The sequence below is a fragment of the Cibotium barometz genome, chromosome 2 (genome assembly GCF_041138505.1).
Source record: "Cibotium barometz isolate CiBa-2024 chromosome 2, ASM4113850v1, whole genome shotgun sequence".
Lineage (NCBI taxonomy): Eukaryota > Viridiplantae > Streptophyta > Polypodiopsida > Cyatheales > Cibotiaceae > Cibotium > Cibotium barometz.
The window spans coordinates 20,509,314-20,535,514 of record NC_141047.1 but is presented as its reverse complement, the minus strand read 5'-3'; the positions used below and the strand labels follow the sequence as shown (position 1 = coordinate 20,535,514).

Here is a 26,201-nt window from a genome sequence, read left to right as displayed (position 1 = left end):
TATGAATTTCAAAACGCAATTACAATCTTTCATTGGTAATTCATAAATTTTTGACATTTCTTGCTTCTTGGTTTATCAATTTCAACCAAATTGCTCTGATACCAGCTGCGAGATCCATGCCCTCTCTGCGCACCGAACTGTGAAGTGTTGGCAAGAAGAAGTAGCAACCTCACACGCACGGTAGAGCTTCCCACTCGGGGCCTCGCCCACAAATGTCCGGACAAGAGACTAATCTGGTGGTTCTTCTAAAACCGAATTCGAAAAAAACTTCTCTTGCCCAGAAAGCATAGGCGATTCCTCTAGGAAAATCTTCTAATGTAGTCGAGGGCCTTTTATCTATCCTTTGTATTCCGACTGAACCCGCGGGTCACATGGCCGAATCAAAGGAGAAACTTGCACTTGGTTCATAGAGACCAACACTTTTTTCCTCATCAAAAGAGGCACATCGTTAATGTTCAAAGAGTTTCATCAAGCTCTTTCTACTCTAGATGGATACTTAGTAGATAAAGATGGCTATTATGAATGTCCTGAGTGGCATGCATTGGGTATTATGCATGTATCATCCATTGTAAAGGCCAAAGAATTATGGACCTTATCTACTATGAATGCCAAAGAATGCCAAAGAATTATGGACCTTATCTACTATGAATGCCAAAGAATGTTCAGAGAGTTTCATCAAGCTCTTTCTACTCTAGATGGATACTTAGTAGATAAAGATGGCTATTATGAATGTCCTGAGTGGCATGCATTGGGTATTATGCATGTATCATCCATTGTAAAGGCCAAAGAATTATGGACCTTATCTACTATGAATGCCATAGCAAGTGGATGCCAAAGAGCAATTCATGAAAAAGGTATTGTCATTGCAGGGCAGAAGCTAAAATATAGGGATGCAACCGTTGAAGAAAGAAGGTATGCTGAGCAGTATTTAAGCTAGCGGATTGAGAGAGTAACAGAATATAAGAAAGTCCTATTTAAGGGAGAGGTCTATAATATTGGGGATCAAGTTGTGGTGAAATGTGATGAAGATGTAACATTAGTCTCCATGGTGGGATATTGGAAAAAAGCATGCATAACATATCTTTTCTCATTTCAATGTAATGGTGAGTTAAGGCTATTTTTTGGAGCCAACTACTACAGGCAATGTATTGTGGTTGAGGGAGGATTTGAAAGGTTAGATGTTGATTATACCACTGGCATGAGTGTGTTACAAAATGTGTATTTGCCATACACATGGGATTGCATAAGGCCTATTAGTTCTTTACTTCATAAGTTTATTCCCTTTCAACATGGTAAAAAAATCATCGCATATGAGATAAAAGACCTAAGATTAAGAACACGCTTGATTCAGCCAGGCTGTGTTGGATGCATTCCACCTTGGCTAGAGGTGAATGATATTGTTCAGTTGAAACTGAATTTTGATGTATTATGCTCCTCAACTGATCTAAAATATGCAGTTATTAGAGTAGTGAGTTACACAACAAAACAAGTGAAAGTAGCATGGTTAAAAATGATTCATAATCAAGAAAAGAGATGGAAGGTAGAAATGGAGGACAATGATTGGAAGGATTGGTGATTATGTGTATTGATTAATGATAAATGGAAAGTTATCAAAACAAGGAGCATGATAATAGAGGGAGAAGCAAAGGTAGTTCCAATCATATGGCAATCGTAGCTCAGTTTCTCATCAATGGTACTTTTGGAACTTAAGCAACTCTATGAATCGTTGGTATGTTTCAATGTACAATGAGTGTTTTTTATCTTATGTCATTTTATTCCTTATAGTTTTCATTTGATGTGCTTGCATGTAATATGTTCTCCTTGGATTGAATTTATGTAGGTTGGAGATGGCAACTACGAATGTGGAAATGCAAGCAATGCTAAAGAAAATGATGTGTGAAGATAAAAATTTCTTGGGTCTCATGAGCACAATCATAAAGGATATTCAAAGTTCTCCAACCTCAAAGAAAGGTTCACACATTTTAATGATCTTAAATGTTGTAATCTTTTATATATAAAGATATACTAGTGTGTTTGTAATTGGTTTATGCATGTTATGCAAATTGTTTTCTATGTCACATGGTTATGCAGGCAATGGGGAGATTAAAGATAAGGAACCTCCTTATTCACACGCTCTTGGGCCAACAAGTCTTAGCAGGTGTTAGTCCTACACCTACATATGATGAGGTGTTTTGAGCACCTAGATTGGTGAGTAGAGACCAAAACAAGCTCTATGGGAAAGAATTATTAGAGAAATGCATTAAGGATCAACATGCCATTTTGCTTGGCAACTACCGCCTTGTACGAAGGTGGTTGAATGGAGTTGAGACTCCTAAAGATCTTCGCCATAACAAAGAGGCACAAGAAAAGATCAAGAGAATTATTTGTGAGCATCATCATGAGATTGCAACTTTAAAGTTCATTGGAGCTAAATATGTTTGGTTGGAGGAAGATATCTAGAGATGGTGGGTCTCAGGTAGACAAGCAAATAGAAAGTACAATAAGAAGAAGAGTATCAAGGACAATGTAAGTGTTAATGTTTATGCTTATGAATGTTCTTTTAGAAACTAATAATTGGATTGATAATTTTAAAACTAATCTAATGCATTTGACATTTTGTGTTTGATAGAAGGATACATTAAAAGCACAAGAGATGACTCAATCCATAGATGAAGCAAGTAATGACATGGATGCTAGCTCATCACTTCATGTAAGTATATTTTATAGTTTTTTAACCATAAATTGTATGCTTCAACTCTGTGTGTGTGTGTGTGTGTGTGTGTGTGTGTGTGTATTATATGCATTATGATTTAAGAAGCTTAATACATAGTTCATCACTTTTTTTATTTGGTCTAAATTCATAGGTCTTGGAGCTTACATTGACTCCTCAAGGAAATATTAATTCTAATGAAGAGGTAAAAGAACTAAACTTGATATTTTCTTTTCCTATGTAAGCAGCTTTTTTACATGGGTATGTTTATATTATATATTTATGTGGTTCTAGTTTTAACTTTATGTTATTTTACATGTCATGGTCTTAAAGCCAACACTCAATCTTCAAGCATATAATCATTCTTATGAAGTGGTAAGAGCTAGAAAGATGTATCATAAGGAGAATGTATAATGGTTTTTTCTTTGAATCATGCATAGTAACTTATGCAATGTTACATGTTTTGAACGTTTTGTTTAAAAGATTTTGTTACTAATGTGAACTTTATAGACAAACTTTTAGATTCAAGCTAGCTCTCCTTACATTGATGTGATAAAAAATGATCAACCTATAGAGAATGTAAGTGTATTATATAATTGATTTTATTCTAACTAGGATTTCTTTTGGTTTTGTATTAAACGTATGCTCTTCTATATAGATGGATAACTTTATATTCGGGACAAAGAGGTTTGAAGGGTTGCAAGATTATATATCCGATGAGGTGTATTTCTCTTAGTCCACATAATCATTTGATTTTAAGACTACTATTTTTTGAATTCTATGTGATTTTGATAACATCTTATAAACCAGGATTCTTATAATACAACAATGGAGGAGAATAATTATTCCTTTACTGAGCTACTACATCATGACACATCAAAAAGAGTGAGAGCCATAAGAAATCAAGAAGCGAGAGTATATATATATGACAAGTGAAGACAAGGTTTGGTTGAGTTTTTCTTTGTATATGTGATAAGTTGTCAATATTTCTTCTAATATTTTGTTGTACTTGTAGGATCTAATGTTGAATTTGGCTAAGTATACGAATGAGGTTTTAAGAAAAAGAGTGAGAGCCATAAGAAATCAAGAAGCGAGAGTATATATGACAAGTGAAGACAAGGTTTGGGAGTTTTTCTTTGTATATGTAATAAGTTGTCAATATTTCTTCTAATATTTTGTTGTACTTGTAGGATCCAATGTTGAATTTGGCTAAGTATACGAATGAGGTTTTAAGAAAAAGTCAAAGAAAGAGAAAGGTAATGCAAAACTTACAAAAGTTCTCTACTATCTCTTTGTACTCCTATTTTTTTTCTCTTTCTCTTTTTACTTTTGTGATTATTAATGCTAGTTTTTGGCTTGTTCCAAAGGTAAGGGAGAAGATGAAAACTCACTTGGAAGAAAGAAGTCACCAAAAGGGTGAAAATATTATACCAACAACCATTTTAAAGGTATTGTTAGATAGATGTATAATGTTATGATTCTCCTACTTTTAACGTAATGGATTTGATTTTTCTATTTTTAAGATGATGGGTTTGATTTTGTTATTTCAAATAGGATTTAGAACACATTGGAAAATCAAATGTAGAGGCATCATGTGAACCTTTACAAGTAAGTGATATTATATTAGAGAAATTTATCATTGATAAGTTTATTATTTTGAATCTTTTTATTTAGGTAAATTGAATATGCTTTAAAATTTTATATATTTTATTTAATGTAGGTGAGCCACATTTCAGAGGAGGATATGGAGACAATCTTATTAAAGTACATGAGAGTGCATACAATCCAAGACATGTACTTTTCTCTCAAGAGTACATATGTCAATCTAAAGAAGGAGAATATTAGTTTCAAAAACTACTCAAAGGATACGAAAAGGCCTGGGAGTGACATTATGATTCGTGACATTGTGCATTGGCTTATTGCCAATAAGAAAGTCAAATTCAATTCACAATCCACACCTATTAGTTTAGAAGATGTAGACATAATCCCATGACATTTAGATAATCTTGAAGTACTATTTATTTTGAACATGATGTACGTTACAGCATCCAAAACGGACACCGGATCAAGCTTATACATAAATTTCAATCATTTTTAGTTAAAAAGCGACGACCTTTAAACCTTTAAAAAGCGACGACCTTTAAACCTTTAAAAAGCGACGACCGTTAAACCTTAATAAATGCACGACCTGGCATCCGATTGATGAACGGTCTGAACCCCAACAACTAGGAGAAACTCCTGGATTAAAAAAAAAATTTCGCCCCCCAGGGCGGTCCGACACGCAAATCGAGGCCAGCGTCAAATTTGGGGACCCGCCCCAAAATTTAGACCGTACACACTTACCAGGGTGCTCGTATGATGGCCGCACAAGAACAAAGAACGGTCACCCACTGTGTGGTCCACACGTACCGCTACGTGGACACCCATTGACCAGATAAGATACATGCGTACCACTCCTTTCCCTGTTGACCGACACCGTACCTTTCCCCCAGAGCCATGCAGGCCACTGATCCACAACCTTTGCTGGTATACTGTCCTTTCGTCCTTGCTTTGCGCAGCGCCCATACCTATACCCCACAATTATATAAACCCCCGGGGTGCTCCATAGGTGACACGCATTTCTGTGCAATGTACTTGCTGTAGTGCACCCGTCCCTTGCAGCCACCCCTCTCACACCCCCTCATTTGCCTCTTTTCAGATAAGGCAATTTTCCTCTATCCCCCTCTTGCGAGGAGGCAGTGTCCTTAACTCTTCTCCCCCCATTTGCGTGGACTTTAATAAGAGGTTTTTGCCTTAAGAGAGGGTTCATGCGTTGTGGTCTTTAGCTTATACGGTGAGCAAACGATCTCAGAATTGAGATCCGCTGGAGCCTTTCGACCGCGACAGCAGCGAGCCCTACAAGACGACGTCCAAGATGGCCCCTTCCCGAAAACGTCAGAATATTACCTCGGGTGGAGCGCGCAACAACGAGATTAGAGAAGATACTCCCGATGCGGCTCCAACCCTCCCTTTACAAACTCCAAGGAAATGGTGGCCAGGTTAGCTTGGTTATCTTTTAAAGAAGAGTTTTTTTTTAATATATTAGTGTTAAAAAAATGTGTATCTTTTTCTTTTCAAATAATGACATAAAATTGTATGAAGTTATGAATTGTGTGATGCTGTATTAAATAAACTGCATTGAAATTGTTATCTTTAAAGAGTGTAATTTTTTCCTGGCTTCGACACTAACTCCATTCCGTGCTTGTGTAGCTGGGCGGCATCGTTAGCAAAGCCCGAGAATGGCTCAAGGTATCCCTCATACCATTGGGAGAATAAGGTTCGCCGATTGAGGGGAGAATAAGGTTCGCCGATTGAGGGGAGATATTATGATGCTGCCTAGTTCTGAGGGCCCAAGCTAGTGCGGTGAATAAGCCCACCCTAGTGTGCAAACATCCCTGTGATGAGGGGCGGGAGGATCAAGCGATGGAGCCTGAGAGGGCGACAGGCCGGCTTGAGTCCTCCCAGCGAGACGGCCAACGATGAGGTGTATGGTCCCGTAGGGTTTTGCCCAGCATGTAGAGACTGGAAGGCCGAATTCTAGATCATCGACAGTATAAAAGAAAAGAATAAGAGAGCCGGTTTGGCTTGTATGGAATTGATTCATGTATAAACTTTATATATATATATCTTGTCTTTGGCATGATTGTATTGTGGAAAAAGATTGTTTTAACAAACCTTGTGAAAAGGGCCTTAATTAAGGAACATGTTTATTTATGTCAAACAGATTAACTAGAAAATAAATTGACGTGTGACTAGGGTGGAAAGTGGGAGGATGGAATGCCCCGACGGCACCATCCTACAGACGGGTGGACCCGATTAGTCGGGTAGCTTTCCAACAGATTAAGTGAAATCCCTACGCTAGATAAATAGGTTCTTGGGCAGCTCTATTCTAAAAGACTAGGCCAGCGGCGGCTGTGCCTTGCATGGATGAGAAAAAAAGCGTTGCCTCTAGAAATCAAGTCTAGTAGTTGCCCAATTTATGATCAATTACCCTATGGGTGATTTGATTTTTAGAAGATCACGCTCCCTGGGATAGGACTAGGTCTTACCTATGAGTCGTATCTCTACATGGTCAAGGTGTCGATGAATAGGAAATTTTTCTCCAAGTTAAGACTTAGTGGACTATCTTAAGTGTTTCTACTATTTTAGAAGGGGGAAACCTTACAATTGGTATCAGAGCTGATCTTAGCTCCTAGGAATTACCATTTAAGGACTGTTTTACAATGAATGTTTTACCTAACATAATGTTAATTAATAAAAACATCCTACTAAAAAAACAAGTTGAATTGATGTTTGAATGATTGTAGGAAGAGGAAGATGCCTACTCGAAGTTTGAATGATTGTAGGAAGAGGAAGATGCCTACTTGAAGTTTCTAGTTTTCCAATGCATCTTTGAGACTGCTAGTCACTCCTCAAATTTCGAGTTCCATGACACCATGGTGCAGATACTAGAGAAGATGTCCCTCCCTCATTTCTCTCATATTGAAAGAGGATGGGGTAGAGATTTCTGGAGTTGTGGGCCGATATATTTCTTCATCCGAGCAGATAGAATTGGGAACCTTACCACCGACCTAAAGCGGATTCGTTGGATTGAAAAGTTGAAGATGATCCGTTTATTTTGGTTCATCGGTACCCCCAGGGCCGACACCTATGTAACTATAGATGGGATTCGCATACCTCAGGATCGCTGGGTGTATGACCAAGTGATGCAGATCTTACCTGTTGATAGAGTAGCTGTGTTGGGACCTACCCCAATCTAGAGTCTACCACCCTTACCATTAGTTTTTAGAGTCTTAGAAACTACAGCAGAACCCCCATATTTCACCTATGTGGACTGCTCTACCCTTATGTCATAGTCAAGCCTAGGAATTTCCCTTGATGGCAAATAAGACTAATTATATTAGTCTCAGATCTTTGTAATAAAACTCGTCCTTGTAAATATTTGGAAATAAAATGATTTCAATGTTTTACTCTCCAAAAATAAGCGTTGTGCAAATATGAATCTTGTAATCTTAAAATTGTTTTTACAATGATGGCTAGGACGATCACCCTCCACTTCCCAATGCACTTTACACTGATACCCAGGAGAAGAAGCTCCTGCTCAAGCAAATGCAACCTCCCTCCTTTAAAGGAGAAGGTTCAAAGGTTGAGAAGGATGCTGAAGTCTGGATTGAAGCGATGGACGATTATTTCTCTGTCCGCCGGTACTGGAGTAGCAAATCAGTCTATGCTTGCACAGTTTCACCTCATCGGAGATGCTAAACTCTGGTGGAAACAGTGGTGCCATGACAAGGAAGTCACCGAGCATTCTCAAACGTGGGAAGACATCAAGCAGGCCGTGAAGGAAAGATATCTTCCCCCATCCCATGAATCCATAAAGATGAATGAGTTTTTTAGTCTTAAGCAGTGCAGCTTAACTCTTGAGGACTACTATTCCAAATTTATCACTCTTCAGAAGTATGCCCCAGCTATGACTACTTCCCAGCAAGTGGCTCATTTTTGCCAAGGGTTAAATGAACCTTTAGATTCCCGCCTTGAAGCAATGAGGCCAAGCACATTACAGGATGCTCTCATACGAGCAAAGCCCCTTGTGAAAGAAATGAGGACTGACAAACCTAAGCATCAAAAGAGATCTTACCCCCTAAGGCAAATCCTAAAGATCAACCTTACAAGGAACCCCAACAAAATTTCCCCTACTACAACAGAGGGCGACAAGGAAACTCTTTTGTCCCCCGCTCGTATGCTGCTTCTTCCAGAGAGAAGGCCCTCTGTAAGTGCAATGAGCCGGGACACTTTAGGGCCAACTGTCCCAAGATGGCAACATCATTTCCCCAAGGTGGCAGAGGAAATCAAGGCCGTGGAACCCCTATCCACCAAGGTGCAAGAGGCGGTGGGCATGGCAGAGGCCGCGGAGGAGCCTGTATTATAAGTGAAGAACCGACCTTGAAAATGGCTGAAGAAGAGCGTGCCACCGTCTATGCGGCAGTAGAACACCAAGGTCCGAATAAAAAATTTGGTGTAATCCAAACCCCAGCCACTCATCGCAGTAAGCCATTTCAGCTTTTGATTGATTGTGGCAGTACCCATTCATTTCTTTCTCCTAGGTGTTTGCAAAAATTAAACTTGGGTCAAAAAACAACTAGAAGAATGACTGTAGAGTCAGCCAGTTAAAGAAGTAGTATCTCGCCACTCTATAGGAAACCTTGATTTTGAGCTGGGTAATGAGCAAACTCATGGCCACTTTAGAGTCTTGCCATTAGGAATTTATGATGGAATCCTTGGGATGGATTGGTTAATTGCAAACAAAGCTAGTATTCATTATAACCAGGGGAGTATCACTTTTGAAAATGAGCATGGCCAAGTAATATCTGTTCAGGGGGATAACAGGAAAACCTAAATCTAGGGTAGTCAAGGCAAAACATCTTCTCAAGGGAACACGTAAGGGTCAGCAAGTTTTCTTAGTCAAGCTCAACAAAGCCATTGAACCTAGTAAGGAGACAGCACCCTCTCTTGGCTCCAAGAATTCTCTGACATCTTCCTTGACGAGCTTACAAGGCTACCGCCTCCTCGAGAAGTCGATCATGAAATCGAGGTGATCCCTGGAGCTCAACCCGTCTCAAAAATGCCCTATAAAATGTCCCTTCCTGAAGCCATTGAACTTAAGGAGCAACTTTCCCAACTCATTGAGCAAGGATTCGTACGCCCCAGTAGCTCTCCTTGGGGGGCACTTGTTCTTTTCTAAAAAAAGAAGGACGAAACTCTCCGCCTCTGCATAGATTATCGAGGACTAAATCAAGTCACTCTCAAGAGTAAGTATCCTATCCCTCGTATTGACAAACTTCTTGATAGGCTTCATGGGGCCAAAGTCTTCTCAAAAATAGATTTAAGGTCTGGTTACTATCAGATCAAAGTCAAGGAAGTAGATATACCCACCAAGACAGCCTTCAATACCCGTTATGGCCACTATGAGTTTACTGTAATGTCATTCAGGTTAACCAATGCTCCTGCAACCTTCAACCGCCTAATGCAAGATATATTCCGTCCTTACTTGGATGAATTTGTGCTTGTTTTTTTTATGACATCTTGATCTACTCCAAATTAATGGAAGAGCATGAAGAGCATGTGCGTAGAGTTCTGCAATTGTTGCGCAGACACAAACTCTATGCCAAGAAGAGAAAATGTACCTTCTTTACTAATCAAATTGAGTATCTTGGGTTTATCGTCTCCAAAGATGGCATTTCAGTAGACCCCGCCAAGGTCAAGGATATTCTAGAGTGGCCACCCCCTAAATCAGTCCGTGAAGTTCGTGGTTTTTTGGGAATCATGGGATGGTATAGGATTTTTATCAAAGATTATGCCTTGGTAGCTACACCTTTGACGGATCTTCTTAAGAAGGATTACAAAATAGTGTGGCTGCCAATCCATCAAAACAATTTTGATCAGCTCAAGGTCATTATTACTTCTGCCCCAGTCCTGAAACTTCCTGATTTCGCCAAGGAATTTGAAGTGGTTTTACTGATGCTAGTAGTCTAGCACTTGGTGGTGTCTTAGGCCAAGAAGGAAGACCAGTCGCTTATACTTCCCGCAAGCTGAAGTAATATGAAGCAAATTATGCCACCCATGATTTGGAGCTCTTAGCAGTTGTTCATTGCCTCAAATTATGGACATTATCTCTTGGGGGGCAAATTCCAGCTTGTAAAACTGACCACAAAAGTCTGAAGTGGACCTTCACCCAGTCTAACCTCAACATGCGACAAAGGAGATGGATTGAAACTCTACAAGAATATGACTTCGACATCAAATTCCGCCCTGGGAAAGATAATGTGGTAGCAGATGCACTTAGCCGCAAATCTTTCTTGAGTGCAATTTCAATGCCAAATATCCCATATTGGTCAAGGTGGAAGAAGTCTCATCTCATGATCCAGATTATCAGAGGATGATGAAGTTAGTAGAAGAAGGGGGAAATCAGAGAAAGAGAAGAATCTAATCAAGGGATACTCCACCCATGAAGGAAGCCTCTACTTCAATCACAGGCTATGTATCCCTAAGGATTCTGCTTTAAAGAAACTAATCCTCCATGAAGCTCATGATAGTCCTATTGCAGGACACCCAGGCTATGCAAAAACATTAAATGCCATAAGAAGGAGCTTTCATTGGGCAGGCTTGAAAAATGATGTCCTTCGGTACTTGAAGCAATGTCTCTCATGCCAAAGGATCAAAGCTGAAAGGGTCAAGATGCCTGGGAAACTTCAACCCTTGGATATTCCCCAAATGAAGTGGGAGAGCATTAGTATGGATTTTGTCTAAAGTCTCCCCACTATTCAAGGAGGATATGACTCCATTCTGGTAGTAGTGGACTTACTTACCAAAGTAGCTCACCTTATACTAGCAAAGAAGGACTTCAAAGCTTCTGATGTTGCTCGAATATTCATCAAGGAAGTCCTCAAACTTCATGGTCTCCCAAAAATGATAGTAAGTGACCGTGATTCTGACTTCACTTCAAAGTTCTGGCAGTCCTTATTTCAAGCCTTGGGAACTCAACTTTGCTTTAGCATAGCTTATCATCTAGAGATCGATGGCCAGACTGAGAGAGTCAATCAAGTAATTGAAGACATTCTCAGAGCATATTGTGGATGGGAACCAAGAAGGTGGATTCAATACCTTCCTCTGATAAAATTTGCCTACAATGCATCTTATCATCAGAGCATAGGAATGTCACCGTTCAAAGCACTCTATGGGCAAGAATGCTTGTCTCCTCTAAATTTCTCTGATCCGACCATAAGAGTTGAGGCATCCAGGAAAATGCTCGAAGAGATGGAGGAACAAACCAAAGCAATCCAAAAGGATATTAAAGCTGCCCAAGATCGACAAAAGCATTATGCTGACACCAAGAGGTCTGAAAGGATCTTCAAGGAAGGAGAAAGAGTTCTTCTATGAGTACGACCCAAACAAAGCTCTCTATCACTTGGGAAATATAAGAAGCTCAGCCCTAGGTATTGTGGTCCCTATACAGTTATCAAGTGTCTAGGCAAAAGTGCTTATAAACTCCAACTCCCAGCCCATATCAAAGTCCACAATGTATTTCATGTAAGTTTGTTAAAACCTTATGTACCCAATCTCGATCATATTCTTGATGAGATGAACAAGTTGTAATCCCTACTCAAGGAGTCCTTGAATTACAGCCCAGTAGCATCATAGATTCTAGGGAAAGGCAACTCCGAAATAGAACTCTTGTAGAACATCTAGTACAGTGGAAAGATTACCCTCCTGAAGAGGATGCAAATTGGGAAGATGAAGCTACACTCTTAAAGGATTATCCCCAATTCATGACGAGATGAGGACATCTCGATTTCTTTAAGGGGGGAAGGATGTAACATACCCATCTTCACTAATAAAGAAATGTCCATGTAATAGAGTTTTTATGGTATAAAAATCAATGATTTTATTAAATGAGTCATTTTTACTTAGAATCTTAAAATTATGAGCCCAAATTTGGAATCTGCACGTGATTTTACCCTAATATAGGATTTTAGAGCATCCAAAACGGACACCAGATCAAGCTTATACGCAAATTTCAGTCATTTTTAGTTAAAAAGCGACGACATTTAAACCTTAATAAATGCACGACCTTAATAAACCTTAATAAATGCACGACCGGGCATCTGATTGTGATGAACGGTCTGAACCCCAACAACCAGGAGAACCTCCCGGATAAAAAAAAAAAAAATCGCCCCCGAGACAGTCCGACATGCAAATCGAGGCTGGCGTCCCAAATTTGGGGACCTCGCCCCAAAATTTGGACCGTACACACTTACCAGGGTGCCCGTAGATGGCCGCACAAGAACCAAAGGACGACCGCCCACTGTGTGGTCCACACATACCGCTACGTGGACACCCATACTGCCTCTGACCAGATAAGGTACATGCTACCCATTCCTTTCCCTGTTAACTGACACTGTACCTTTCCCCCAGAGCCATGCAGGAGCCACTAATCCACAGCCTTTGCTGGTACACCGTCCTTTCATCCTTGCTTTACGCAGCGCCCATACCCATACCCCATTGCTATATAAACCCCCGGGGTGCTCCATAGGCGACACGCATTTCTGCGTAGCATATGCTCTATTGTACCGCCGTCTATCCCTGTGTAGTGTACTTCCTGTAGTGCAACCGCCCCTTGCAGCCACCCCTCTCACACCCCCTCATTTGCCTCTTTTCAGATAAGGCAATTTTCCTCTATCCCCCTCTTGCTAAGAGAGGCAGTGTCCTTAACTCTTCTCCCCCCCATTTGCGTGGACTTTAATAAGAGGTTTTTGCCTTAAGAGAGGGTTCATGCGCTGTGGTCTTTTGCTCATACGACGGTGAGCAAACGATCTCAGAATTGAGATCCGACTGGAGCGTTTCGACCGTGACGACAGCGAGCCCTACAAGACGACGTCCCAGATGGCCCCTTCTCGAAAACATCAGAATATTACCTCGAGTGGAGCGCGTGATAACGAGATTAGAGAAGATGCTCCCTCCCTTTACAAACTCCTCAAGGAAATGGTGGTGGCCAGGTTAGCTTGGTTATCTTTTAAAGAAGAGTTTTTTTTATATTAATGTTAAAAAAATGTGTATCTTTTTCTTTTAAAATAATGACAAAATTGTATGAAGTTACAAATTGTGTGATGCTGTATTCAATAAATTGCATTGAAATTGTTATCTTTAAAGAGTGCAAGTTTTTCTTGGCTTCGACGCTAACTCTGTTCCGTGCTTGTGTGTAACCGGGTGGCGTCATTAGCAAAGCCCGGGAATGGCCCAAGGTATCCCTCATACCATTGGGAGAATAAGGTTCGCCGATTGAGGCGAGAGATTATGATGCTGCCTAGTTCTGCGAGGGCCCAGGCTAGTGCGGTGAATAATCCTACCCTAGTGTGCAGACATCCCTCTGAGGGGCGGGAGGATCGAGCAATGGAGCCTGAGAGGGTGACAGGCCGGCTTGAGTCCCGCCAGCGGGGCCGACGATGAGGTGTATGGTCCGGTAGGGTTTTGCCCAGCATGTAGAGGCTAGAAGGCCGAATTCTAGATCATCGGCAGTATAAAGGAAAAGAATAAGAGAGCCGGTTTGGCTTGTATGGAATTGATTCATGTATAAACTTTATATATATATATCTTGTCTTTGGCATGATTGTATTGTGAAAAAAGACTGTTTTAACAAACCTTGTGAAAAGGACCTTAATTAAGAAACATGTTTATTTATGTCAAACAGTGTGGTAGGATTAATTAGAAAACAAATTGACGTGTGCGTAGGGTGGAAAGTGGGAGGATGGAATGCCCCGACGGCACCATCCTACGGACGGGTGGACCCGATTAGTCGGGTAGCTTTCCAACAGATTAAGTGAAATCCCTACGCTAGATAAATAGGTTCTTGGGTAGCTCTATTCTAGAAGACTAGGCGAGCACGGCTGTACCTTGCATCGATGAGGAAAAAAGCATCGCCTCTAGAAATCAAGTCTAGTAGTTGCCCAATTTATGATCAATTACCCTATGGGTGATTTGATTTTTAGAAGATCACGCTCCCCCTGTGGGATAGGACTAGGTCTTACCTATGAATCGTATCCTTGAATCTCTACATGGTCAAGGTATCGATGAATAGGAAATTTTTCTCCAAGTTAAGACTTAGTGGACTATCTTAAGTGTTTCTCCTATTTTAGAAGGCGGGAACCTTACAATAAATTACCATATAAGCTCACACTATCTTAAGTGTTTCTCCTATTTTAGAAGGAGGGAACCTTACAATAAATTACCATATAAGCTCACACTATTGTCGTATTTTGGGTGTCAACACCATATTAGATAATTTGGAAAAATTTCCATTCTCATTTGAAAAATGGGATCATGGGTGATGGACCTATCCAAGCTTTTGTCAAAACCCCATCATGTGATATATCATTAGAAAGATCTTGAAGAGTAGGATCTAAATCTATAATGTCCGATAAATTTGGAGTTAATATGCTCAAGATATGGCCAAAACTATAATGAAAAAGAAATTCCCAAAGTATGAGATTTTTCCCAAATTATCTAATATTGTCACAGTCAAAGACTCAACAACTAAAAAGAGATTCTAAAAAGTAAATTTAATTGAAATAATTATTAATACAATAATTTTTTTATCATGGAAAATCCATCTCTCATCTCTTAAATACTATGTAAGGTTTAAGAGAAATTTATAATGAGTCGAGATTATTTTTCTCTTGCATGTAGGAATCTACTTTGTAAATTCATAACTGTTTGGATTATAGTGCTAGATATACCTCTACTTATGGTGATTTATCAATTATATTTAAGGTTATTTTTATCATTTTAATAATTTTCTAAGGTTTCCTACATTCATGAAGACATGCCTTAGAAGAGAAATGCTAAAATACCGCTTCCATTCACAAGATATGATTTTTTTAACAAACACCTGAAAAAACATATTTATGTTTTGTTGAGCTACCAAACTAGTGTTAAGGTATACCTTAGCGCATTACGCCATTAGTTAATGCAAAAAAAACTTTACATAATAGCACCAGGCAATATAGTTTCAAGGGTTCAACGTTCATGCATAACACAATCTCAAAAATTCATTGTTCAGTAATAGGTGTGGGATTCATAAATCACAATCGTAATTCAAGTATAGTAGTTTGCTCGACGATGCTAAATTTGCTCCTCACACAAGCTCACAGATTTTTTACACAGGCAGCTGCTGAGACCTTCACTCGAGGGCCAAGTCAATCCCTGTAAGCGTTGACATTTTCACAGGTCGGCTCACGTCGCAATCACGACGTGGTTGTCAGTCAGACAAGTGGGCCGGATCGAGGACGTACGAAGGGGACAAGGACCGATGACGCCTCGGATATTATAGGACGTACCACGTAGAAGTACAGGTAAAACTACGGTAGAAGGGCAGCTAATAAGCCTGATAAGCAGAGATCAGAGTTGCGTGACCTCAGCTTTATCTTACACGGGGTCTAAGGCATGGGATCAAGGGCGCCCACCAAAAGACAACCCCGTCGCTTGATTTCGTCCGTTGATCCTGGAAAAATTAATCTCGGGATAAAAATTAATCTCGGGATCCCGAGATTAATTTTTAAGTTTTGAATATCGGGTTGAAAAGGCGGCGAAAGGGTACACACAATCATTAAAGGCTGAGCATTCAGAAAAGATTTCATTCTCTTAAAGAATATTTGGTGGAATTTAATGCCAAGACCTATGGAGTAAATGCCACGAACTACCAAACTAATCTCGGGATCCCATAATCTCGGGATCCCGAGATTAATTTTTACAGGAAAAAGTTTCCTATTGCGCTTTTCTTTTTTTCTCCTTCATTCTTCTTCATGTTTGTTGTAGGGTTCTTACAAGAAGCTAAGAGGCCCATTATGGTGGTATATCTACATACTCATAAGGTACTTCACTAAATAGCATTCGTTGTTCTGTTTACATAAATGCAACAATGGATTATGTATTTGAAGAGGAGAGTAGTGATGACAACACTTCAAATGAATCTAGTGAGGATTTTAGTGATGAAGAGCTTGGGTTAAATGACACCCTAAACGAACATGAGAGTGTGTCAAATGATGAGGGTCCTCATAATGACACCCACCATGGGCATGACTCTTATCAAAAAAATTGGGTCGATCCACTTGCACATGTATCTCAAACTTATTTATATTTTAATAGAAGTACGTATGAATTAATGATAAGAGCATTACAGCATGATGTTTCCCTATCATTAGAAGATCTCAAGGTTTGTAGTCCATTGCTTGATTTGAAAAAGTGACGAAGATTGAAAGATGCGTTGGTCCTTAGAACTAAGGAAGACAATAGTCATTGTCTTTGTCTAAAAGACACGCCTAATCTGAGGATCTCATGTATTGAGGATTGGGAGAGTATTGTTGTTGGAGCACATCAAAGTGAAAGTGATAGTGCTCACCGCAGTCTCAGTGATACAATAGACAAAATCAAGTCAACATGGTACATTGGTATTCAAAAGCATGGAATTCCCCAATCCTACATTAAAGAGTTTATCAATGCATGCGGATGTAAACGCCCTAAATGTAATACCGTTCCACAATCTCAGGATCTTTCAAAAGTAATAAGCACTACTAAATTTAAGGTACAGGAGCAGTTAAAGAGTATAATGATTGAGTACAATGCTAGATTAATAATGGTGAGATCAACAAAGACATATGGTTCTTCTAAGACCATGGTAGACTACATTTGTCATAGAGGAGGCAAGCCAAGAAGAAGTGGAAAGCAAAAGCGCCTGCGAACATCCAAGAAATGTGGTTGCACATTCAAAGTGCAAGTGGAGTATATAGAAGGGATGGAAGATGTTCATTTATTTGTATATCCATCACATAACGGTCACACACCGGGCACAAGAAGTGATTTATATCACCTTCCAGTTCATCCATCAGTGATTGAGTGCTGCATTCAAGATTTGTTTGATGTGGGAAGCTCTAGACATGTTTCTCAAATATCATTATCTAAACAGCGACTCCATATGGAAAAGGCTTCTCTTTTGGATTGCAAAATCTATAGGTTTTTCATGATTCCTCAAGAAATTGCCATGTTGTCATATCAAGTCCGTCACCAAGGTACTATCTTCTCCCTACAGTTTACAACCTTTGTCATAATGTTTTTGGATATTCTCTAAATTGAATACATTGCAGCTAATGTGTCAACTGATGATTGGACATCAATGTTCATGGAGGCTTTGGCTCTACAGCAACAAAATAAGGTACCACTAACTATTATTATATTTAAATCCAATATAGTCATTGATACCGAAAGTATTATTATATTTAAATCCAATATAGTCATTGATACCGAAACTATCATCAAGTTCGCTTCGTTTCTAAATGTGTAGGTGGTTTACTGTCAACCATATAATCCCCATGCAGAGAAGATCAAAGAAAGGCCTTTCATACTTATCATTCAAGATGATTGGATGTTACAAATGGCTATTCGATTTTCTCACAATAATGCATGGGCAATTGATAGTACTTTCAAAACCAACATTTATGGATTGCCTTTATTTGCTGCAGTAATACCAAATCAACTTGGTGTTGGCATGCCAATATGGTTTATGATGTGTTCATGTGATCCAGGGTCTCATCATGAGGTCATTGCTCTAGAGATGACACTAAAAATAATTATGCAAAGGATGGGTAGTGTAAGGCCTAGTGCTTTGGTTATTGATAAATGCCAATAAGAACTTGAGGCTATAACCCAAGCTGTAAATGAAGATCCTCACTCTTGGATTCTCGATGATAATGGGATTCCAAGACAAATTGCATGTCATGTGCTACTTTGTTGGTTTCATGCAAAGAAGGCATGGGTGGAGAATCTACTTCCACAAGTATGCAAGCACAACTTTCGTCGCTCTTCTTTGGAGTTTGTTGAAGTAATACTTACTTATCCTAACCCATTTTGATATCCAGGTCCCAAAAGAGAAGCGAAATGAAATTTATTCTTTGATGTCTAATTTAATGCAATGTGCTACCATAGAAGATTTTGAGGGACGCTACCAAGATCTCCTGCGAAGGTATTCATCTCATCCTAATGCAAGCATAACCATATTTTGAGACCATAACCATATTTGAGACCATAATCATAATTAAACAAGACCTATGCAAGCAAAGTATCCATAACCATAACCATATTTGAGACCATTAACCATAACCATAACCATATTTGATCATAACAATAACCATACTTGAGACCAACAACATAACCATATTTGAGACCATAACCAACAAGATCTCATGACCAAAACTATAACCAACAAGACCATAACCATATTTGAGACTTACAACATAACCAACAAGACCATAACCATAGCCATATTTGAGACTTACAACATAACCAACAAGACCATAACCATAGCCATATTTGAGACCATTAACCATAACCATAACCATATTTGATCACATAACCATAACCATACTTAAGACCAACAACATAACCATATTTGAGATCATGAACATAACCATATTTGAGACCATAACCAACAAGATCTCATGACCAAAACTATAACCAACAAGACCATAACCATATTTGAGACTTACAACATAACCAACAAGACCATAACCATAGCCATATTTGAGACCATTAACCATAACCATAACCATATTTGATCACATAACCATAACCATACTTAAGACCAACAACATAACCATATTTGAGATCATGAACATAACCATATTTGAGACTTACAACATAACCAACAAGACCATAACTATATTTGAGATCATTAACCATAACCATTACCATGGGCTGTTGCAAGATCAGGGTATCCAGTTTTGTCCAGTTTATGCAGAACTGGGACATAGCTTGGAGAGAAAATTTTGGGGGGCAAGGTACTTAAAATTAGATCAAGCAAATAATAAAAAATACACTTGCCCTTAAATTAACCTAATATAACTTAAATTAATATAAATTAGTCTAATTAATCAAAATTAATCAAAAATATGATGAAATAATAAACAAATGATCTTTCCATACTTAGAGTGATCCAATTTATTTTTCCATAGATGCACCATTACAAGTACACTAGTCCCTATAGGTTTTAGATGATTCACATCAAAAATGTAATTTTACTAATTAGATTATTAATATTTGCAGGCCTTCTGATAGTCTGGAAGAATTTTAAAAAAGAGATCATTAAAAATCCAACCATTGGATTTGCAATTTTTACTAATCACCACATTCTACTAATGTCTTAGTATCTACCGACTCTTTTGATCTACAAGATTGAGGATTTTAAGTGGTAGCTATTGTGGGTACAAAAACAGGCGTATATTATAACACTTTAGAGACCTTGAAATATTTAAAGAAAATAGATAAATATCTTAAATTTTTCTTGAAAAATCAAGTTAAGCTCCATATTATGTGAAGATCTAAGGTACAAAGTGGGAATCTCATATGAGTTTATATGTAAAAGATATTAGCATTTTATGGAATCAGTTCAAATTTGGGACAGGGTGTATACATTGACCTTGTACCTAAGAAAATGAGGACTTTTGACCATCTAATGCTTAATCAAATTATGCAACTATATTTCCAACTTTGAATATGATGTTCCAACAAAAGAACTTGAAACGAAATTCCTTCATTTACTAGGAGAGATTAGCCACTAAAGGTAAACAAATGCCTGTTTTTTTACTGTTTACAGGGTGCCTAAGTGGACAAAACTGGGCACCCTGATCTTGCAACCACCCCCATATATGATCACATAACCATAACCATACTTGAGACCATCAACCGTATCCCGAATCGTCATTGACATAACAATACTATGATAATAATCCAACAAAACCATGGAAAACCACTAAAAAGACCATAACCATAAACTATAAAGCCGTAATAAAAGTGTAAAATATGTCCATCCTTAGGGAGAATTCGACATCGGCACTCTCTCTACAGCACTCTGGATCCACTCAAAAAGGTTCTTCTTTAGTCTGTCCACATCTTCATGCTTAAACCATCCTTTTGTAATAAGTGTGCACATGGTTTTGGTTATGGTCTATAAGTATTAAACTTGGTTCTAGTTTTGATGACTGTTCTCTGTGAAAACTAATCTCGGGATCCCGAGTTTAGTTTTTCCAGAGCCTTAATGTTGTGCTCTGGAAAAATTAATCTCGGGATCCCGAGATTAATTTTTCCAGAGAATAGCCTTGAACAACATTTAGGCTCTGGAAAAATTAATCTCGGGATCCCGAGATTAATTTTTCCAGAGCCTAAATGTTGTTCAAGGCTATTCTCTGGAAAAATTAATCTCGGGATCCCGAGATTAATTTTGCCAGAGTCTTAATGTTGTTTAAGGCTATTCTCTGGAAAAATTAATCTCGGGATCCCGAGATTAATTTTTCCAGAACCACTATAATGCTCATGGCTATTCTCTGGAACAATTAATCTCGGGATCCCGAGATTAAGTTTTCCAGAGAACAGTCATCAAAACCAGGTCTTGTTTAATACTTATAGACCCTAAACCAAAACCAGTTGTAGAGAGGTCATAATCATAATTAAACAAGACCTATGCAAGCAAAGTACCCTAACCAACGATGAATTAAACTTGTAACCTTTGTAATAGAATTGAAATTAGTAGAGAGACAAAAGATGCACATATAACTTTAAAATTGAGATCAAGTCAAATATATGTTTAGATGAAATCCAAAATTTGAGGTACATGTCCAGTGTACATGAGTATGATTCTAAATTGAGATGCCCTGATTTGTTGCAATTGTGCAACATTAGAACTTAATATGAATATTCTCTCTTCATCTTTGGAAGACCCATACTGACATGAAGAAATGATACCCATAAAACTATCATTATCATTACATACTTGAATAGATTTTCCAAGAAGACACTTCTCTGCTCCTTCACTAACATGTCTCCTAGACAAAGGTAGTAATGCATGGCAGGTATGGCATGAGAAGATAGCTATAGGATCCACCAATAGTGTTTTGGTGCAGCAATGTGGACACCATATGCGAGGAAATCTATCAAAACGAACTCGACTTCTACCACGTTGATGCCTTTTTCGAAGAACACCACTTTGGCATGTTGGCTTTTTTGGTTGACTTGAAGAGGCTACAACATCCATAGTAATCACATCATCATCTTCATTGCGTGGTTTTCCGTGGCCAAGACGCGTTTGAGTCACATGCGCTTGAATAAGTCGGACATTTCCTCGAGCTGGCATGTTGATTTTCCCTGGTGTCATCACGGATAAGAGTAGATCCTCAGTAGCCCTCAATTGTGCTAGAGCAGCTTTCATCTCCCTTGGATCTTTTGTAGGCGCTACTTGCTCAATTGTGGAGAGGATTTCTTTAAGCTTTCCAATATGCTTGGACAATTCCTCTATTGTCACATGGTCATGTGTATCATGACACGTTGCAGTATTGACATCATCAACCACTTCAAAAGGGTTTTCATCTCCATTATCCACTGTAGGAAGCAATTGCTGTAATTCTGGAAAATGTTGTAATACTATCAAGCGAATACCATAAATGTGCTTGCATTGGGAGCTCCAATCAGGACAATCACAGTAGTTGCTTTGCAAATTCACATGGTACCATAAGCTCGGAGTAGAGACACTTTGAATCTTGAACAATAATGACATAGAGTTAACTACCTCCACACATGATGGATTGTCCTTGAATCTCTGTAATAATTGCTCTCCGGCATGCAATCTTGAGGTATGTCTTTTTGAGGAGCCACGGGTTGAAAATCGACCTGAGTCAGCTGCATAATAAATAAGAAATGGCTTAATGTATGTAAATCATAACATTCAACTCCATGCTTTTGACTAAATAGATGGGACTTCGATATCAACGACTCACCTATTTCTTGCTTTTGCCTAAAGAACCTTGTTAATGTTCCACCCATGCGGTTGCCAGTCTTTGAATCACCGATGAGCGCATGTAGTAGCTCGACAATTGATCGATTAATACGAGCTTCTAGAAGAGTGTATTTGATATATTGCCATAATCTTTCAATCAAATTTGTTGTATCAACATTGCCATAGTTGAACATTCGTCCAAATTTTGGCCACCGTGTTTTCCACATGCAATTAGGTCCGCACCAACCATTTGTGACATATCGAAGCACATTAGGATGAGATGAATACCTTCGCAGGAGATCTTGGTAGCGTCCCTCAAAATCTTCTATGGTAGCACATTGCATTAAATTAGACATCAAAGAATAAATTTCATTTCGCTTCTCTTTTGGGACCTGGATATCAAAATGGGTTAGGATAAGTAAGTATTACTTCAACAAACTCCAAAGAAGAGCGACGAAAGTTGTGCTTGCATACTTGTGGAAGTAGATTCTCCACCCATGCCTTCTTTGCATGAAACCAACAAAGTAGCACATGACATGCAATTTGTCTTGGAATCCCATTATCATCGAGAATCCAAGAGTGAGGATCTTCATTTACAGCTTGGGTTATAGCCTCAAGTTCTTGTTGGCATTTATCAATAACCAAAGCACTAGGCCTTACACTACCCATCCTTTGCATAATTATTTTTAGTGTCATCTCTAGAGCAATGACCTCATGATGAGACCCTGGATCACATGAACACATCATAAACCATATTGGCATGCCAACACCAAGTTGATTTGGTATTACTGCAGCAAATAAAGGCAATCCATAAATGTTGGTTTTGAAAGTACTATCAATTGCCCATGCATTATTGTGAGAAAATCGAATAGCCATTTGTAACATCCAATCATCTTGAATGATAAGTATGAAAGGCCTTTCTTTGATCTTCTCTGCATGGGGATTATATGGTTGACAGTAAACCACCTACACATTTAGAAACGAAGCGAACTTGATGATAGTTTCGGTATCAATGACTATATTGGATTTAAATATAATAATACTTTCGGTATCAATGACTATATTGGATTTAAATATAATAATAGTTAGTGGTACCTTATTTTGTTGCTGTAGAGCCAAAGCCTCCATGAACATTGATGTCCAATCATCAGTTGACACATTAGCTGCAATGTATTCAATTTAGAGAATATCCAAAAACATTATGACAAAGGTTGTAAACTGTAGGGAGAAGATAGTACCTTGGTGACGGACTTGATATGACAACATGGCAATTTCTTGAGGAATCATGAAAAACCTATAGATTTTGCAATCCAAAAGAGAAGCCTTTTCCATATGGAGTCGCTGTTTAGATAATGATATTTGAGAAACATGTCTAGAGCTTCCCACATCAAACAAATCTTGAATGCAGCACTCAATCACTGATGGATGAACTGGAAGGTGATATAAATCACTTCTTGTGCCCGGTGTGTGACCGTTATGTGATGGATATACAAATAAATGAACATCTTCCATCCCTTCTATATACTCCACTTGCACTTTGAATGTGCAACCACATTTCTTGGATGTTCGCAGGCGCTTTTGCTTTCCACTTCTTCTTGGCTTGCCTCCTCTATGACAAATGTAGTCTACCATGGTCTTAGAAGAACCATATGTCTTTGTTGATCTCACCATTATTAATCTAGCATTGTACTCAATCATTATACTCTTTAACTGCTCCTGTACCTTAAATTTAGTAGTGCTTATTACTTTTGAAAGATCCTGAGATTGTGGAACGGTATTACATTTAGGGCGTTTACATCCGCATGCATTGATAAACTCTTTAATGTAGGATTGGGGAATTCCATGCTTTTGAATACCAATGTACCATGTTGACTTGATTTTGTCTATTGTATCACTGAGACTGCGGTGAGCACTATCACTTTCACTTTGATGTGCTCCAACAACAATACTCTCCCAATCCTCAATACATGAGATCCTCAGATTAGGCGTGTCTTTTAGACAAAGACAATGACTATTGTCTTCCTTAGTTCTAAGGACCAACGCATCTTTCAATCTTCGCCACTTTTTCAAATCAAGCAATGGACTACAAACCTTGAGATCTTCTAATGATAGGGAAACATCATGCTGTAATGCTCTTATCATTAATTCATACGTACTTCTATTAAAATATAAATAAGTTTGAGATACATGTGCAAGTGGATCGACCCAATTTTTTTGATAAGAGTCATGCCCATGGTGGGTGTCATTATGAGGACCCTCATCATTTGACACACTCTCATGTTCGTTTAGGGTGTCATTTAACCCAAGCTCTTCATCACTAAAATCCTCACTAGATTCATTTGAAGTGTTGTCATCACTACTCTCCTCTTCAAATACATAATCCATTGTTGCATTTATGTAAACAGAACAACGAATGCTATTTAGTGAAGTACCTTATGAGTATGTAGATATACCACCATAATGGGCCTCTTAGCTTCTTGTAAGAACCCTACAACAAACATGAAGAAGAATGAAGGAGAAAAAAAGAAAAGCGCAATAGGAAACTTTTTCCTGTAAAAATTAATCTCGGGATCCCGAGATTATGGGATCCCGAGATTAGTTTGGTAGTTCGTGGCATTTACTCCATAGGTCTTGGCATTAAATTCCACCAAATATTCTTTAAGAGAATGAAATCTTTTCTGAATGCTCAGCCTTTAATGATTGTGTGTACCCTTTCGCCGCCTTTTCAACCCGATATTCAAAACTTAAAAATTAATCTCGGGATCCCGAGATTAATTTTTATCCCGAGATTAATTTTTCCAGGATCAACGGACGAAATCAAGCGACGGGGTTGTCTTTTGGTGGGCGCCCTTGATCCCATGCCTTAGACCCCGTGTAAGATAAAGCTGAGGGTTGCGTGATCAGAGTCTAGAGACGTCTGCTAAAGTCTAGGCCTTAGAGTGACGGTGTTGATTATAATGATGGCACTAATTATGGTTTTTGTAGTAGCGTGCTGTTTCCATATTTTGGTGGCGGAGGCAGCGATCACCATAAGCCAGACTGCCTCATTCCCTGGCCCACCAACCACTCCGACCCGGCGACCCCCGTCAATCTGTCGGCGGTCGTGTACGAGCCCGACGGCTTCGACGCCAGCGACTCCACCCAGGTCAACTACGCGGCTATCGTTACGATGCACGGCTGCAGCGGTATGTGGTCCAATCGTAACCCCTCCGCCACCAACAGCGACGGCGTGACGCCCAACCTCGTCAACGGCATCGACAAGTGGGGGATCAAGCTCGCCGGGCTGGGCATTGTGGCGCTCGCCCTCGCACGCCCGCCGGCGCCACCGTGGCGGACTGGCAGTACCAGTGCACCAGCCCCAACCCCACGCAGTACGTCACCGCCGTCGACCCCTACACCACCCGCGTGCTGGACGCTCGCTCCGCCTACACGTACCTCGCCTCCACGTCAGGCTTCAGCCCTGTCTCGGGAAAGATCTGCGCCGACCGTGTTGGACTCCTGGGCTGGTCGCAGGGCGCGCAGGCGGTTCTCACCGAGGCCGCCGAGACCCCGCGAGGCAGCAACGTCGCCCGTTCCGACTCGGATTTCCTCTTCCGCTTGCCCTCCATCGCCTTCTACCCCGGCTGCGGCGCCAACCTCGCCTTCAAGGTGGGATCCGGGCTCTCCGGCAGCTTCTGGCGGCCCAAGTACGACCTGCGCATGAACGTAGGAACCAACGACATCTTCTACGGCGACTGCCTCACCCGCCGAAACATCGCCGTCGCCTCGCCTTACAACAAGAACGTCCCCTTCGACCTCACCTACGACTTCGCCACCCACAGCTTCGACAACGGGAACCAGAACTGGCCCACCGCCTACTGCGGCGTCACCCCCACTTCATCCACCGGGGATCTGTGCGCCATGGACGCTGCCGACATCGACTCTCTCGCCTTCCTGCAGGCGTATCTCTAGTAGTCTACCTACTAGGGCTTGGAATAATTTTGAAGATAATATGCTTTGGTATCTATTGGCATGGCATAATTTGAAGATAATAATGCATGTTTTTCATGAGTGAGGCTAACTAGAAACATTACAAACATTTTT

The 26,201-nt window shown here is 39.7% G+C and overlaps 1 protein-coding gene, 1 long non-coding RNA gene and 1 pseudogene across 2 annotated transcripts; 2 read left to right on the top strand and 1 right to left on the bottom strand.

Annotated features, from left to right (window-relative positions):
* The first annotated feature begins 4,073 nt into the window (after positions 1–4,073).
* On the top strand, positions 4,074–4,713 carry LOC147640790 (uncharacterized). The gene is made up of 3 exons (XR_015267452.1): positions 4,074–4,158; positions 4,265–4,318; positions 4,431–4,713. It is a non-coding gene; the product is annotated as an uncharacterized LOC147640790 (long non-coding RNA).
* A 16,220-nt stretch (positions 4,714–20,933) lies between these two features.
* LOC147640789 (uncharacterized) lies at positions 20,934–24,968 on the bottom strand. The gene is made up of 5 exons (XM_086811006.1): positions 24,551–24,968; positions 23,214–23,281; positions 22,593–23,084; positions 22,120–22,510; positions 20,934–22,021 (listed from the first exon to the last, which is right to left on the bottom strand). The coding sequence occupies exons 2-5, from the start codon at positions 23,250–23,252 to the stop codon at positions 20,934–20,936; spliced, it is 2,010 nt and encodes a 669-aa protein (XP_086667132.1). The 5' UTR covers positions 23,253–23,281; positions 24,551–24,968.
* A 122-nt stretch (positions 24,969–25,090) lies between these two features.
* LOC147640788 (uncharacterized) lies at positions 25,091–26,069 on the top strand (annotated as a pseudogene).
* Positions 26,070–26,201: the final 132 nt, after the last annotated feature.

Bases quoted from the DNA above. Each gene is read 5' to 3' on its own strand.
- LOC147640789 (XM_086811006.1), bottom strand. From the start codon at position 23,252: ATGTTCATGGAGGCTTTGGCTCTACAGCAACAAAATAAG. The intron at 23,085-23,213 runs GTACCACTAACT...CTAAATGTGTAG, and splicing joins CTCTACAGCAACAAAATAAG to GTGGTTTACTGTCAACCATA. The intron at 22,511-22,592 runs GTATGCAAGCAC...TTTGATATCCAG, and splicing joins TGGAGAATCTACTTCCACAA to GTCCCAAAAGAGAAGCGAAA.